The 13,142-nt window shown below is 46.1% G+C and overlaps 1 protein-coding gene across 1 annotated transcript in view; it reads left to right on the top strand.

The window, feature by feature from the left end:
- LOC141212396 (nuclear RNA export factor 1-like) overlaps window positions 1-12,876 on the top strand; it is a 76,806-nt gene extending 63,930 nt beyond the window's left edge. The window contains exon 5 of the mRNA XM_073664935.1: window positions 12,818-12,876. Coding sequence (XP_073521036.1) covers window positions 12,818-12,876 — 59 coding nt within the window. The remainder of the gene's footprint in view (window positions 1-12,817) is intronic.
- Window positions 12,877-13,142: the final 266 nt, after the last annotated feature.

Here is a 13,142-nt window from a genome sequence, read left to right as displayed (position 1 = left end):
CACACACACATCTGCCCACACAGACACACACACACACCTGCCCCCCCCACACACACATACACCTGCCCACACACATACACAAATGCCCACACACACACACACACCTGCCCACACACAAACACACCTGCCCACACACACCTGCCCACACACACACACATACACACACACACCTGCCCACACACACACACATACACACCTGCCCACACACACACACAAACACCTGCCCACACACACACACACCTGCCCACACACACACACACACATACACACACCTGCCCACACACATACACACCTGCCCACACACACACACAAACACCTGCCCACACACACACACACACACACACACACACACACACACATACACACACCTGCCCACACACACATACACACACCTGCCCACACACACATACACATACACACACACACACAGTGGGGGAAATAAATATTTGATCCCTTGCTGTTTTTCTAAGTTTGCCCACTGACAAAGACATGAACAGTCTATAATTTTAAGGGTAATTTTAACATTGAGAGATAGAATATCCCTGCCCAAAAAAATCAAGAAAATCACATTGTATAAATTAGATAATTTTTTTTGCATTTTGCAGTGAGAAATAAGTATTTCATCCCCTACAAACCATTATGAGTTCTGGCTGCTACAGACCAGTTAGACGCTCCTAATCAACTCGTTACCTGCAGTAAAGACAGCTGTCTTACATAGTCACCTGTATAAAAGACTCTTGTCCCCAGACTCCATTAATCAGTCAGACTCTAACCTCTACCACATGGGCAAGACCAAAGAGCTTTCTAAGGATGTCGGGGACCAGATCATAGACCTGCACAAAGCTGGAATGGGCTACAAAACCATAAGTAAGACGCTGGGTGAGAAGGAGACAACTGTTGGTGCAATTGTAAGAAAATGAAAGAAATACAAAATGACTGTCAATTGACATTGATCTGGGGCACCATGCAAAATCTCACCTCGAGGGGGTATCCTTGATCATGAGGAAGGTGAGAGATCAGCCTAAAACTACACGGGGGGAACTTGCTAATGATCTCCAGGCAGCTGGGACCACAGTCACCAAGCAAACCATTGGTAACACATTCCGCTTTAAAGGTTAAAAATCCTGCAGTGCCCGCGAGGTCCCCCTGCTCAAGAAGGCACATGTGCAGGCCCATCTGAAGTTTGGCAATGAATACCTGGATGATTCTGTGAGTTATTGGGAGAAGGTGCTGTGGTCAGATGAGACAAAAATTGAGCTCTTTAGCATTAACTCAATTGGCCGTGTTTGGAGGAAGAAGAAGGAAGTACAACCCTAAGAACATCGTTCCAACCGTGAAGCATGGTGGGGGAAACATACTTTGGGGGTGCTTTTCTGCAAAGGGGTCATGACGACTGCACCGTATTGAAGGGAAGATGGATGGCGTCATGTATCGCGAGATTTTGGCCAACAACCTCCTTCCCTCAGTAAGAGCATTGAAGATGGGTCGTGGCTAGGTCTTTCCAGCAAGGCAATGACCCAAAACATACAGCCAAAGCAACAAAGGAGTGGATCATAAAGAACTACAGTAAGGTCATGGAGTGGCCTAGCCAGTCTCCAGGCCTTAATCCCATAGAAAACTTATGGAGGGAGTTAAAGCTCCGATTTGCCAAGCGACAGCCTTAAAATCTTAATGATTTAGAGATGATCTGCAAAGAGGAGTGGAGCAAAATTCCTCCCGACATGTGCACAACCCTCATCATCAGCTACAAACAACGTCTGACTGCTGTGCTGCCAACATGTGTTTTACCACCTAGTATTAAGTGTTGTTTTCCAGAGGGATCAAATACTTATTTCTCACTGCAAAATGCAAAAAAATCATCTAATTTATACAATGTGATTTTCTTCATTTTTTTTTGGGATATTCTATCTCTCAATGTTAAAATTAACCTACCCTTAAAATTATAGACTGTTCATGTCTTTGTCAGTGGGCAAACTAAGAAAGACAGCAGGGGATCAAATATTTATTTCCCCCACTGTGTATATAATTATATATACAGTTATATGAAAAAGTTTGGGCACCCCTATTAATCTTAAGCTTAATGCTTTCTTAAAATTGGTGTTTTTGCAGCAGCTATTTCAGTTTGATCTATGTAATAACTGTTGGACACAGTAATGTTTCTGCCTTGAAATGAGGTTTATTGTACAGAAAATGTGCAATCCGCATTATACAGGAAGAGGAGGTGAGCTGTGATATCACCTATTGTGAATGGTGGATCCTGTGTTATCTACTGTATATAGAGGTGTTATCAGTCATTGTACAGGAGGAGGTGAGCTGTGATCTCACCTATTGTGAATGGTGGATCCTGTGTTATCTACTGTATATAGAGGTGTTATCATTCATTGTACAGGAGGAGGAGGTGAGCTGTGATATCACCTATTGTGAATGGTGGATCCCGTGTTACCTACTGTATATAGAGGTGTTATCAGTCATTGTACAGGAGGAGAAGGAGGTGAGCTGTGATCTCACCTATTGTGAATAGAGGATCCTGTGTTATCTACTGTATATAGAGGTGTCATCAGTCATTGTACAGGAGGAGGAGGAGGTGAGCTGTGATCTCACCTATTGTGAATGGTGGATCCCCTGTGTCATCTACTGTATATAGAGGTGTTATCATTCATTGTACAGGAGGAGGAGGAGGTGAGCTGTGATCTCACCTATTGTGAATGGTGGATCCTGTGTTATCTACTGTATATAGAGGTGTTATCAGTCATTGTACAGCATGAGGAGGTGAGCTGTGATATCACCTATTGTGAATGGTGGATCCTGTGTTATCTACTGTATATAGAGGTGTTATCAGTCATTATACAGGAGGAGGAGGTGAGCTGTGATATCACCTTTTGTGAATGGTTGGTCCCCTGTGTCATCTACTGTACATAGGGGTGTTTTCAGTCATTGTACAGGAGGAGGAGAAGGAGGTGAGCTGTGATCTCACCTATTGTGAATAGAGGATCCTGTGTTATCTACTGTATATAGAGGTGTTACCAGTCATTGAACAGGAGGAGGAGGAGGTGAGCTGTAATACCACCTATTGTGAATGGTGGATCCTGTGTTATCTACTGTATATAGAGGTGTTATCATTCATTGTACAGGAAGAGGTGAGCTGTGATCTCACCTATTGTGAATGGTGGACCCTGTGTTATCTACTGTATATAGAGGTGTTACCAGTCATTGAACAGGAGGAGGAGGAGGTGAGCTGTAATACCACCTATTGTGAATGGTGGATCCTGTGTTATCTACTGTATATAGAGGTGTTATCAGTCATTGTACAGGAGGAGGAGTAGGTGAGCTGTGATATCACCTATTGTGAATGGTGGATCCTGTGTTACCTACTGTATATAGAGGTTATCAGTCATTGTACAGGAGGAGGAGGAGGTGAGCTGTGATCTCACCTATTGTGAATGGTGGATCCTGTGTTACCTACTGTATAAAGAGGTGTTATCAGTCATTGTACAGGAGGAGGAGGTGAGCTGTGATCTCACCTATTGTTAATGGTGGATCCTGTGTAATCTACTGTATATATAGTTATCATTCATTGTACAGGCGGCGTAGATGAGCTGTGATCTCACCTATTGTGAATGGTGGATCCTGTGTTATCTACTGTATATAGAGGTGTTATCAGTCATTGTACAGGAGGAGGAGGAGGAGAGCTGTGACATCACCTATTGTGAATGGTGGGTCCCCTGTGTCATCTGCTATATATAGAGGTGTTATCAGTCATTGTAGAGCATGAGGAGGTGAGCTGTGATATCACCTATTGTGAATGGTGGGTCCTGTGTGATCTACTATATATAGAGGTGTTATCAGTCATTGTACAGGAGGAGGAGGAGGAGGAGAGCTGTGACATCACCTATTGTGAATGGTGGGTCCCCTGTGTCATCTGCTATATATAGAGGTGTTATCAGTCATTGTACAGCATGAGGAGGTGAGCTGTGATATCACCTATTGTGAATGGTGGATCCTGTGTTATCTACTGTATATAGAGGTGTTATCAGTCATTGTACAGGAGGAGGAGGTGAGCTGTGATATTTCCTTTTGTGAATGGTGGATCCTGTGTTATCTACTGTATATAGAGGTGTTATCATTCATTGTACAGGAAGAGGTGAGCTGTGATCTCGCCTATTGTGAATGGTGGATCCTGTGTTACCTACTGTATATAGAGGTGTTATCAGTTATTATACAGGGGGAGAAGGTGAGCTGTAATACCACCTATTGTGAATGGTGGGTCCCCTTTGTTATGTACTGTATATAGAGGTGTTATCCGTCATTGTATAGGAGGAGGAGGTGAGCTGTAATACCACCTATTGTGAATGGTGGAACCTGTGTTATCTACTGTATATAGAGGTGTCATCAGTCCTTGTACAGGAGGAGGAGGTGAGCTGTGATATCACCTATTGTGAATGGAGGATCCTGTGTTATCTACTGTATAAAAAGGTGTTATCAGTCATTGTACAGGAGGAGGAGGTGAGCTGTGATATCACCTATTGTGAATGGTGGATCCTGTGTTACCTACTGTATATAGAGGTGTTATCAGTCATTATACAGGGGGATGAGGTGAGCTGTGATACCACCTATTGTGAATGATGGGTCCCCTTTGTTATCTACTGTATAAAGAGGTGTTATCAGTCATTGTACAGGAGGAGGAGGAGGTGAGCTGTGATCTCACCTATTGTGAATGGAGGATCCTGTGTAATCTACTGTATATAGAGGTTTCATCAGTCATTGTACAGGAGGAGGAGGAGGTGAGCTGTGACATCACCTATTGTGAATGGAGGGTCCCCTGTGTCATCTACTGTATATAGAGGTGTTATCAGTCATTGTAGAGCATGAGGAGGTGTGCTGTGATATCACCTTTTGTGGATTGTGGATCCTGTGTTAACTACTGTATATAGAGGTGTTATCAGTAATTGTACAGTTGGAGAGGTGAGCTGTGACATCACCTATTGTGAATGGTGTGTTCCCTGTGTCATCTACTGTATATAGAGGTGATATCAGTCATTGTACAGAAGTTGGAGGAGGTGAGCTGTGATATCACCTATTGTGAAAGGTGGATCCTGTGTTATCTACTGTATAAAGAGGTGATATCAGTCATTGTAAAGGAGGAGGAGGTGAGCTGTGATCTCACCTATTGTGAATAGTGGATCCTGTGTTATCTACTGTACATAGAGGTGTTATCAGTCATTGTACAGGAGGAGGAGGTGAGCTGTGATATCACCTATTGTGAATGGTGGATCCTGTGTTATCTACTGTATATAGAGGTGTTATCAGTCATTGTGCAGGAGGAGGAGGAGGTGAGCTGTAATACCACCTATTGTGATTGTTGGGTCCCCTGTGTTATCTACTGTATGTAGAGGTGTTATCAGTCATTGTACAGGAAGAGGAGGGGGTGAGCTGTGATCTTACCGATTGTGAATGGTGGATCCTGTGTAATCTAATGTATATAGAGGTGTTATCATTCATTGTACAGGAGGAGGAGGTGAACTGTGACATCACCTATTGTGAATGGTGGATCCTGTGTTATCTACTGTATATAGAGGTGTTATCATTCATTGTACAGGAGGAGGAGGTGAGCTGTGATATCACCTATTGTGAATGGTGGATCCTGTGTAATCTACTGTATATAGAGGTGTTATCAGTCCTTGTAGAGGAGGAGGAGGAGGTGAGCTGTGATGTCACCTATTGTGAATGGTGGATCCTGTGTAATCTACTGTATATAGAGGTGTTATCGTTCATTGTACAGGCGGCGTAGGTGAGCTGTGATATCACCTATTGTGAAAGGTGGATCCTGTGTTATCTACTGTATATAGAGGTGTTATCAGTCATTGTACAGGAGGAGGAGGTGAGCTGTGATGTCACCTATTGTGAATGGTGGATCCTGTGTTATCTACTATATATAGAGGTGTTATCAGTCATTGTACAGGAGGAGGAGGAGATGAGCTGTGATCTCACTTATTGTGAATGGTGGATCCTGTGTAATCTACTGTATATAGAGTTGTTATCATTCATTGTACAGGAGGGGGAGGTGAGCTGTGATCTCACTTATTGTGAATGGTGGATCCTGTGTAATCTACTGTATATAGAGGTGTTATCGTTCATTGTACAGGAGCCGGAGGTGAGTTGTGATATCACCTATTGTGAATGGTGGATCCTGTGTAATCTACTGTATATAGAGGTGTTATCGTTCATTGTACAGGAGGAGGAGGTGATCTGTGATATCGCCTATTGTGAATGGTGGGTCTCCTGTGTTACCTACTGTATATAGAGGTGTTATCAGTCATTGTACAGGAGGAGGAGGAGGTGAGCTGTGACATCACCTATTGTGAATGGTGGGTCCTCTGTGTCATCTACTATATATAGACGTGTTATCAGTCATTGTACAGGAGGAGGAGATGAGCTGTGATCTCACTTATTGTGAATGGTGGATCCTGTGTAATCTACTGTATATAGAGGTGTTAATAGTCATTGTACAGGAGGAGGAGGAGGTGAGCTGTGATATCACCTATTGTGAATGGTGGATCCTGTGTTATCTACTGTATATAGAGGTGTTATCAGTCATTGTACAGGGGAGGAGGTGAGCTGTAATACCACCTATTGTGAATGGTGGGTCCCCTGTGTTATCTACTGTATATAGAGGTGTTATCATTCATTGTACAGGAAGAGGTGAGCTGTGATCTCGCCTATTGTGAATGGTGTATCCTGTTTTATCTACTGTATATAGAGGTGTTATCAGTCATTGTACAGAGGAGGAGGTGAGCTGTGATCTCACCTATTGTGAATGGTGGATTCTGTGTAATCTACTGTATATAGAGGTGTTATCATTCATTGTACAGGAGGAGGAGGTGATCTGTGATATCGCCTATTGTGAATGGTGGATCCTGTGTTACCTACTGTTTATAGAGGTTTCATCAGTCATTGTACAGGAGGAGGAGGAGGTGAGCTGTGACATCACCTATTGTGAATGGAGGATCCTGTGTTACCTGCGGTACATAGATTTGTTATCAATCATTATACAGGAAGAGGAGGTGAGCTGTGATATCACCTATTGTGAATGGTGGGTCCTCTGTGTTATCTACTGTATATAGAGGTGTTATTAGTCATTGTACAGGAGGAGGAAGGGGTGAGCTGTGATCTCACCTATTGTGAATGTTGGATCCTGTGTTATCAGTCATTGTACAGTAGGAGGAGGAGGTGAGCTGTGATATCGCCTATTGTGAATGGTGGATCCTGTGTTAACTACTGTATATAGAGGTGTTATCAGTCATTGTAGAGGAGGAGGAGTAGGTGAGCTGTGATATCACCTATTGTGAATTGTGGATCCTGTGTTACCTACTGTATATAGATGTGTTATCAGTCATTATACAGGGGGAGAAGGTGAGCTGTAATACCACCTATTGTGAATGGTGGGTCCCCTTTGTTATGTACTGTATATAGAGGTGTTATCTGTCATTGTATAGGAGGAGGAGGTTAGCTGTGATATCACTTATTGTGAATGGTGGATCCTGTGTTACCTACTGTATATAGAGGTGTTATCAGTCATTATACAGGAGGAGGAGGTGAGCTGTGATATCACCTATTGTGAATGTTTGGTCCCCTGTGTTAACTACTGTATATAGATGTGTTATCAGTCATTGTACAGGAGGAGGTGAGCTGTGATGACACTTATTGTGAATGGTGGATCCTGTGTTATCTACTGTATATAGAGGTGTTATCAGTCATTGTACAGGAGGAGAAGGTGAGCTGTGATATCACCTATTGTGAATGGTGGATCCTGTGCTATCTACTGTATATAGATGTGTTATCAGTCATTGTATAGGAGGAGGAGGGGGTGAGCTGTGATCTCACCTATTATGAATGGTGGATCCTGTGTTATCTACTGTATATAGGGGTGTTATCAGTCATTATACAGGATGAGGAGGTGAGCTGTGATATCACCTATTGTGAATGGTGGGTCCCCTGTGTTATCTACTGTATATAGAGGTGTTATCAGTCATTGTACAGGAGGAGGTGAGGTGTTATCAGTCATTGTACAGTAGGAGGTGAGCTGTGATATCACCTATTGTGAATGGTGGGTCCCCTGTGTTATCTACTGTATATAGAGGTGTTATCAGTCATTGTACAGGAGGAGGAGGTGAGCTGTGATCTCACCTATTGTGAGTGGTGGATCCTGTGTTATCTACTGTATATAGAGGTGTTATCAGTCATTGTACAGGAGGAGGAGGGGGTGAGCTGTGATCTCACCTATTGTGAATGGTGGATACTGTGTTACCTACTGTATATAGAGGTGTTATCAGTCATTATACAGGAAGAGGAGTTGAGCTGTGATATCTATTGTGAATGGTGGATCCTGTGTTACCTACTGTATATAGAGGTGTTATCAGTCATTATAAAGGAGGAGGAGGAGGAGGTGAGTTGTGATCTCACCTATTGTAAATGGTGGATCCTGTGTTATCTACTGTATATAGAGGTGTTATCAGTCATTGTACAGGAGGAGGAGGGGGTGAGCTGTGATCTCACCTATTGTAAATGGTGGATCCTGTGTTATCTACTGTATATAGAGGTGTTATCATTCATTGTACAGGAGGAGGAGGTGGTGAGCTGTGATATCACCTATTGTAAATGGTGGATCCTGTGTTATCTACTGTATATAGAGGTGTTATCAGTCATTATACAGGAGGAGGAGGTGTGCTGTGATATCACCTATTGTGAATGGTGGATCCTGTGTAATCTACTATATATAGAGGTGTTATCAGTCATTGTACAGGAGGAGGAGGTGAGCTGTAATATCACCTATCGCCACGGAAGACTATCGCTGGGGGTTGTAGTCTTCAGTGGCGGTGACCCGGTCCGTGCCCAGGGCTTTCAAACCAGTGGCAGTCTTAGTGTAATAATAAGTGTCCGACTACGCTACCCGTGGATTGCGGTCAGTGGAGACCGCCGCTGTGCCGCAGACTGCTGATGTTGTATGCGCAGCCAAGTATGGGATAACTCCCCACGGGAGAAGCATTGCCTCAGGGCAGCTAGTGTGGATGATGGGAGTGATGGTGTGAGCATCCCAGTACTAATGGTGCTGGTGCGGCGATGAAACACAGAGACGTGTGGTTGCAGTTTCCAATGCTTTACTCACAGTTCTTTACTGGTCCTAGTCACGTCTGTACCGGCGGTGACTGCCCAAGCCGTGCTGCGTCCACCAGGCAAGGGGCTCGACCAACTCCCAGGCAATTCCAGAGCGTGGCACAGGGCTCCCTTCTCTTTCTTGCTCTGGCCGTCCCCACCAGTGACCCACCTTTGTCCAGCTTCCTCGGGCCTTCTCTTGGCGAAACCTCTCTCCGGTTTCCCTGACCCTATGTGGTATGCTTTCCTGGTGGATGTAGTGAGGGGTCGCACCAAGATGTGGTCACAACCTTCGGTCTTTGGCTGAGGAAATTGTTGCCTCCACCAATTTGGGTTCCGGTACCCTGCTCTGCCAACCCTTCACCCGCACTCTCCTGGGCCTATGGGGTCCCTTCTTCTCTGGTGTCTCTGAGCCTCTCTTAATGTGCTGTTCCTTGTTTCCTTTCTGTTCCAGTTCCTTGCTGTTTCTGTTCCTCTCCTCTGGCTCTGGCCTCCACTCCAGGCCGGCCTCGTGGAGCTGGGCCCAGACTGAGCCACAGCTCCCTGTCAGCCCTCTCTGGCTGAACTCTCCTTCTCTCTTCTCCTCCTGACTGGACTGAACTGACTACTCTAAGATGGTGCCCACCTTATATACCTCCCTCTATGTGTGAGCCCAGGTGACTAGCAACCAATGGGCTCCTACCTATGCCCAGAGAGCCACCCCTATCTGCTCCTACACCACTGGGTTTTCCTCCCCCTCCCCACTCCAGCCAGGGACATGGTCAGTTGTGCCTACATATATATATAAATGGGAGCCCCGTAGAGCTGTCCCTCGGAAATGGGGTGTGTGTGGTGTATGCAGCTTACTGAGTCCTGGTCCACACTCCATCCTTACCCGGGAGTGGAATATCACACCTCTGGGTCGAGGTGCAATACCCCTGTAGCAGCCGAGCCCTCAGGGTGCTACACATGTATGACCGGCCGCTCTGTTAACTCCTCCTGGCGGAGGCAGGGTGCATGTATGACCGGCCGCTCTGTTAACTCCTCCTGGCGGAGGCAGGGTGCATGTATGACCGGCCGCTCTGTTAACTCCTCCTGGCGGTGGTCTTCTGGCTACAGGAATACTGAGGCCGCCAGTGGTGGTATCCGCTGCATAGGTTATGATTGATCTCATCTCTTCCAATCATCATGTAATTCACCAGATTTTTAATATACCGTATATACTCGAGTATAAGCCGAGTTTTTCAGCACATTTTTTGTTCTGATAAAGCCCCTCTCGGCTTATACTCTGGTATATACTCGAGTATATAGAAATTCTGGTGGTGGATAGTGCTGGGGGAGGTTGCGACGGTGGAGGAGCGGGGCACACGCAGTAGCCGCTGCTGCAGCTACCATGTGTGCCCGCGCTAAAGAGAAATTAATATTCCCTCTTCTCCACTCCCATGGGCGTGGAGAAGAATGAATATTCATTCTCTTTAGTAGCGGACACAGAGAAGCTTTGAGCCGCAGTTCCTGCTGACAGTGCCCGCTACTAAAGAGAGTGCATATTCACTCTTCTCCACGCCCATAGTCCCGGGGTGGAGAGGAGTGAATGTGCCAGCAGCTCAGCGTCTGAGAGCGCATGGCAGTGACGTCATGCGCTGCTCAGATGCTGACATGAGCTGCTGCAGCAGAAAAGGATGCAGAGCAGAGGTGAGGAAGGAAGGTGAGTATAAGGGTATGTGCACATGGGCGTTATTGGCAGCGCTTTGAACGCAGCATACTTTATGCTGCGTCCAAAGCGCTGCACGCTGGTAAATCCGCATGTGTTCATTGAGCCATGCGGATTCACCGCATCCTATACATTGCACTGATAGAATTTCTCTTGCGGAGACTAGTGTCTCCGCAAGAGAAATTGACATACTGAGGTCTGGGAAGACGCGCCGCATGTCCGTGTCTGCGGGTGAGCCGCAGGTGTATGGAGACGCATAGTGGGCATGGGATCTGTATAAATCCCATCCACTATTCTATAACATCTGGCATCTGCGGATTGCACGCAGCGCAAGTGCGCAGCGTACAATCCGCAGCAATTACTGATCGTGTGCACGTACCTTCAGTGTTTGATTATTTTTTTGTGTGTGCAGTAATGCGGCCATGCATACCAGGATTGGGGAATGAGGGGGTCCATACATACCAGGATTGGGGATGGGAAGGCCATACATACCAGGATTGGGTATGAGGAGGCCATGCATACCAGGATTGGGGATGGGGGGCATACAAACCCGGATTGGGGGATGAGGGGGCCCACACATACCAGGATTGGGGATGGGGGTGCCATGCATACCAGGATTGGGGATGAGGAGGCCATGCATACCAGGATTGGGGATGAGGGGACCATACATACCAGGATTAGACATGAGGGTGCCATGCATACGAGGATTGGGGATGGGGGGGCATGCATACCAGGATTGGGGGATGAGGGGTACCGTACATACCAGGATTGGGGGATGAGGGGTGCCATACATACCTGGATTGGGGGATGAGGGCTGCCATGCATACCTGGATTGGGGATGAGGGCTGCCATGCATACCTGGATTGGGGATGAGGGCTGCCATGCATACCAGGATTGGGGATGAGGGGGCCATGTATACCAGGATTAGGGATGAGGGGGCCATGTACAACAGAATTGGGGATGAGGGTGCCATGCGTACCAGGATTGGGGATGAGGGGGCCATGCGTACCAGGATTGGGGATGAGGGGGCCATGCGTACCAGGATTGGGGATGAGGGGGCCATGCGTACCAGGATTGGGGATGAGGGAGCCATGCACAACAGAATTAGGGATGAGGGGTCCATGCATACCAGGAATGGGGATGAGGGGGCCATGCGTACCAGGATGGGGAAATTTACCAGTAGCTGCTGCATTTCCAAAATTAGGGTTTATACTCAAGTCAATAAGTTTTCCCAGTTTTTTGTGGTAAAATTAAGTGCCTTGGCTTATACTCGAGCATATACGGTAATTTATATTTCTATTTTTTCAGCGTTTTCAGATCTCTGCTTGCCATCAATGAATGAGAATATTCTTAATTACATCGCGAGGCATAAAATCTGTACAGCATTTGCGTAGACCCCAGTTAGTAAATGATTAGCAGTGAGAGGAATCCGGTCTGTGTAACAAACATGGTCCCATTCACTGAAAGCAAGCCGAGATATTGAAATCACTAATAATTCAGTTACTTTTTTGTTTTCCTCTTTTTCCAGCGCTCAGATTTTGAATGATCAGATGGTTATACTGAATGCATACGGGGGTCCGCAAGAAACGCCATCACTTGAGCCCCCCAAACCTGTCCCGGCGATCTGCGAGAAAGCCCCTTCCGCCGCCGCCAGGGACACCGTCCACTCATTCTCCGCGTACACGAGGATGAAGCCGGACTGGGCTCTGAAGTGAGTGAGACCGCGGTGCGCGGCACTGGGCGCGGGGGGTTCTGTAACCTCATCATACACTTTGTATCCAAGATCTCTGCTTTCTGTCACTGAATAGGAACATTTCACTTTCCATTAAGGTACTGAAAACCTGTGCAGCCCCGACACTTCTCACAGCTGAGGTTTTGCCTCTATATCATGTAACTTTAGGTGACACCAGCCACGGGCGATGGGCTTCCTTCCGCCGTGGTCGGTGTCTTTTGATAAAATCTCTTTTCTCCATACAGATGTCTTGACGACAACAACTGGGATGTGCATCAAGCAAAGAAAGTGTTTCATCACCTGAAGGTAAATGGTTTTATTAAGCAACCTACTTGCTGACTGTCTCCAGTGACCTGAAGCCGGCACCTGCACTGTATCTGAAGGTCTTTGCATGTGTCCTGTGGAGGTGTTTAGAGGTTCAGTGCTGCCCTCTATTGGCCAGAGCTGATTACAGCTGCAAAGATCAGTTCTTGTTCTATGGAATCACTGTACATACAATATCTGGAGAAAAGTATGTGCCCCCTCCACATTCACCTCCAGGGAGCTCTCACCTCCCATCTTACACCCATA

This window comes from Phyllobates terribilis, unplaced genomic scaffold, assembly GCF_046119375.1.
Source record: "Phyllobates terribilis strain yellow unplaced genomic scaffold, ASM4611937v1 Scaffold_172__1_contigs__length_4051808, whole genome shotgun sequence".
NCBI lineage: Eukaryota > Metazoa > Chordata > Amphibia > Anura > Dendrobatidae > Phyllobates > Phyllobates terribilis.
Note: the sequence above shows the minus strand (reverse complement) of the source record. Positions and strands in the feature narration are given on the sequence as shown.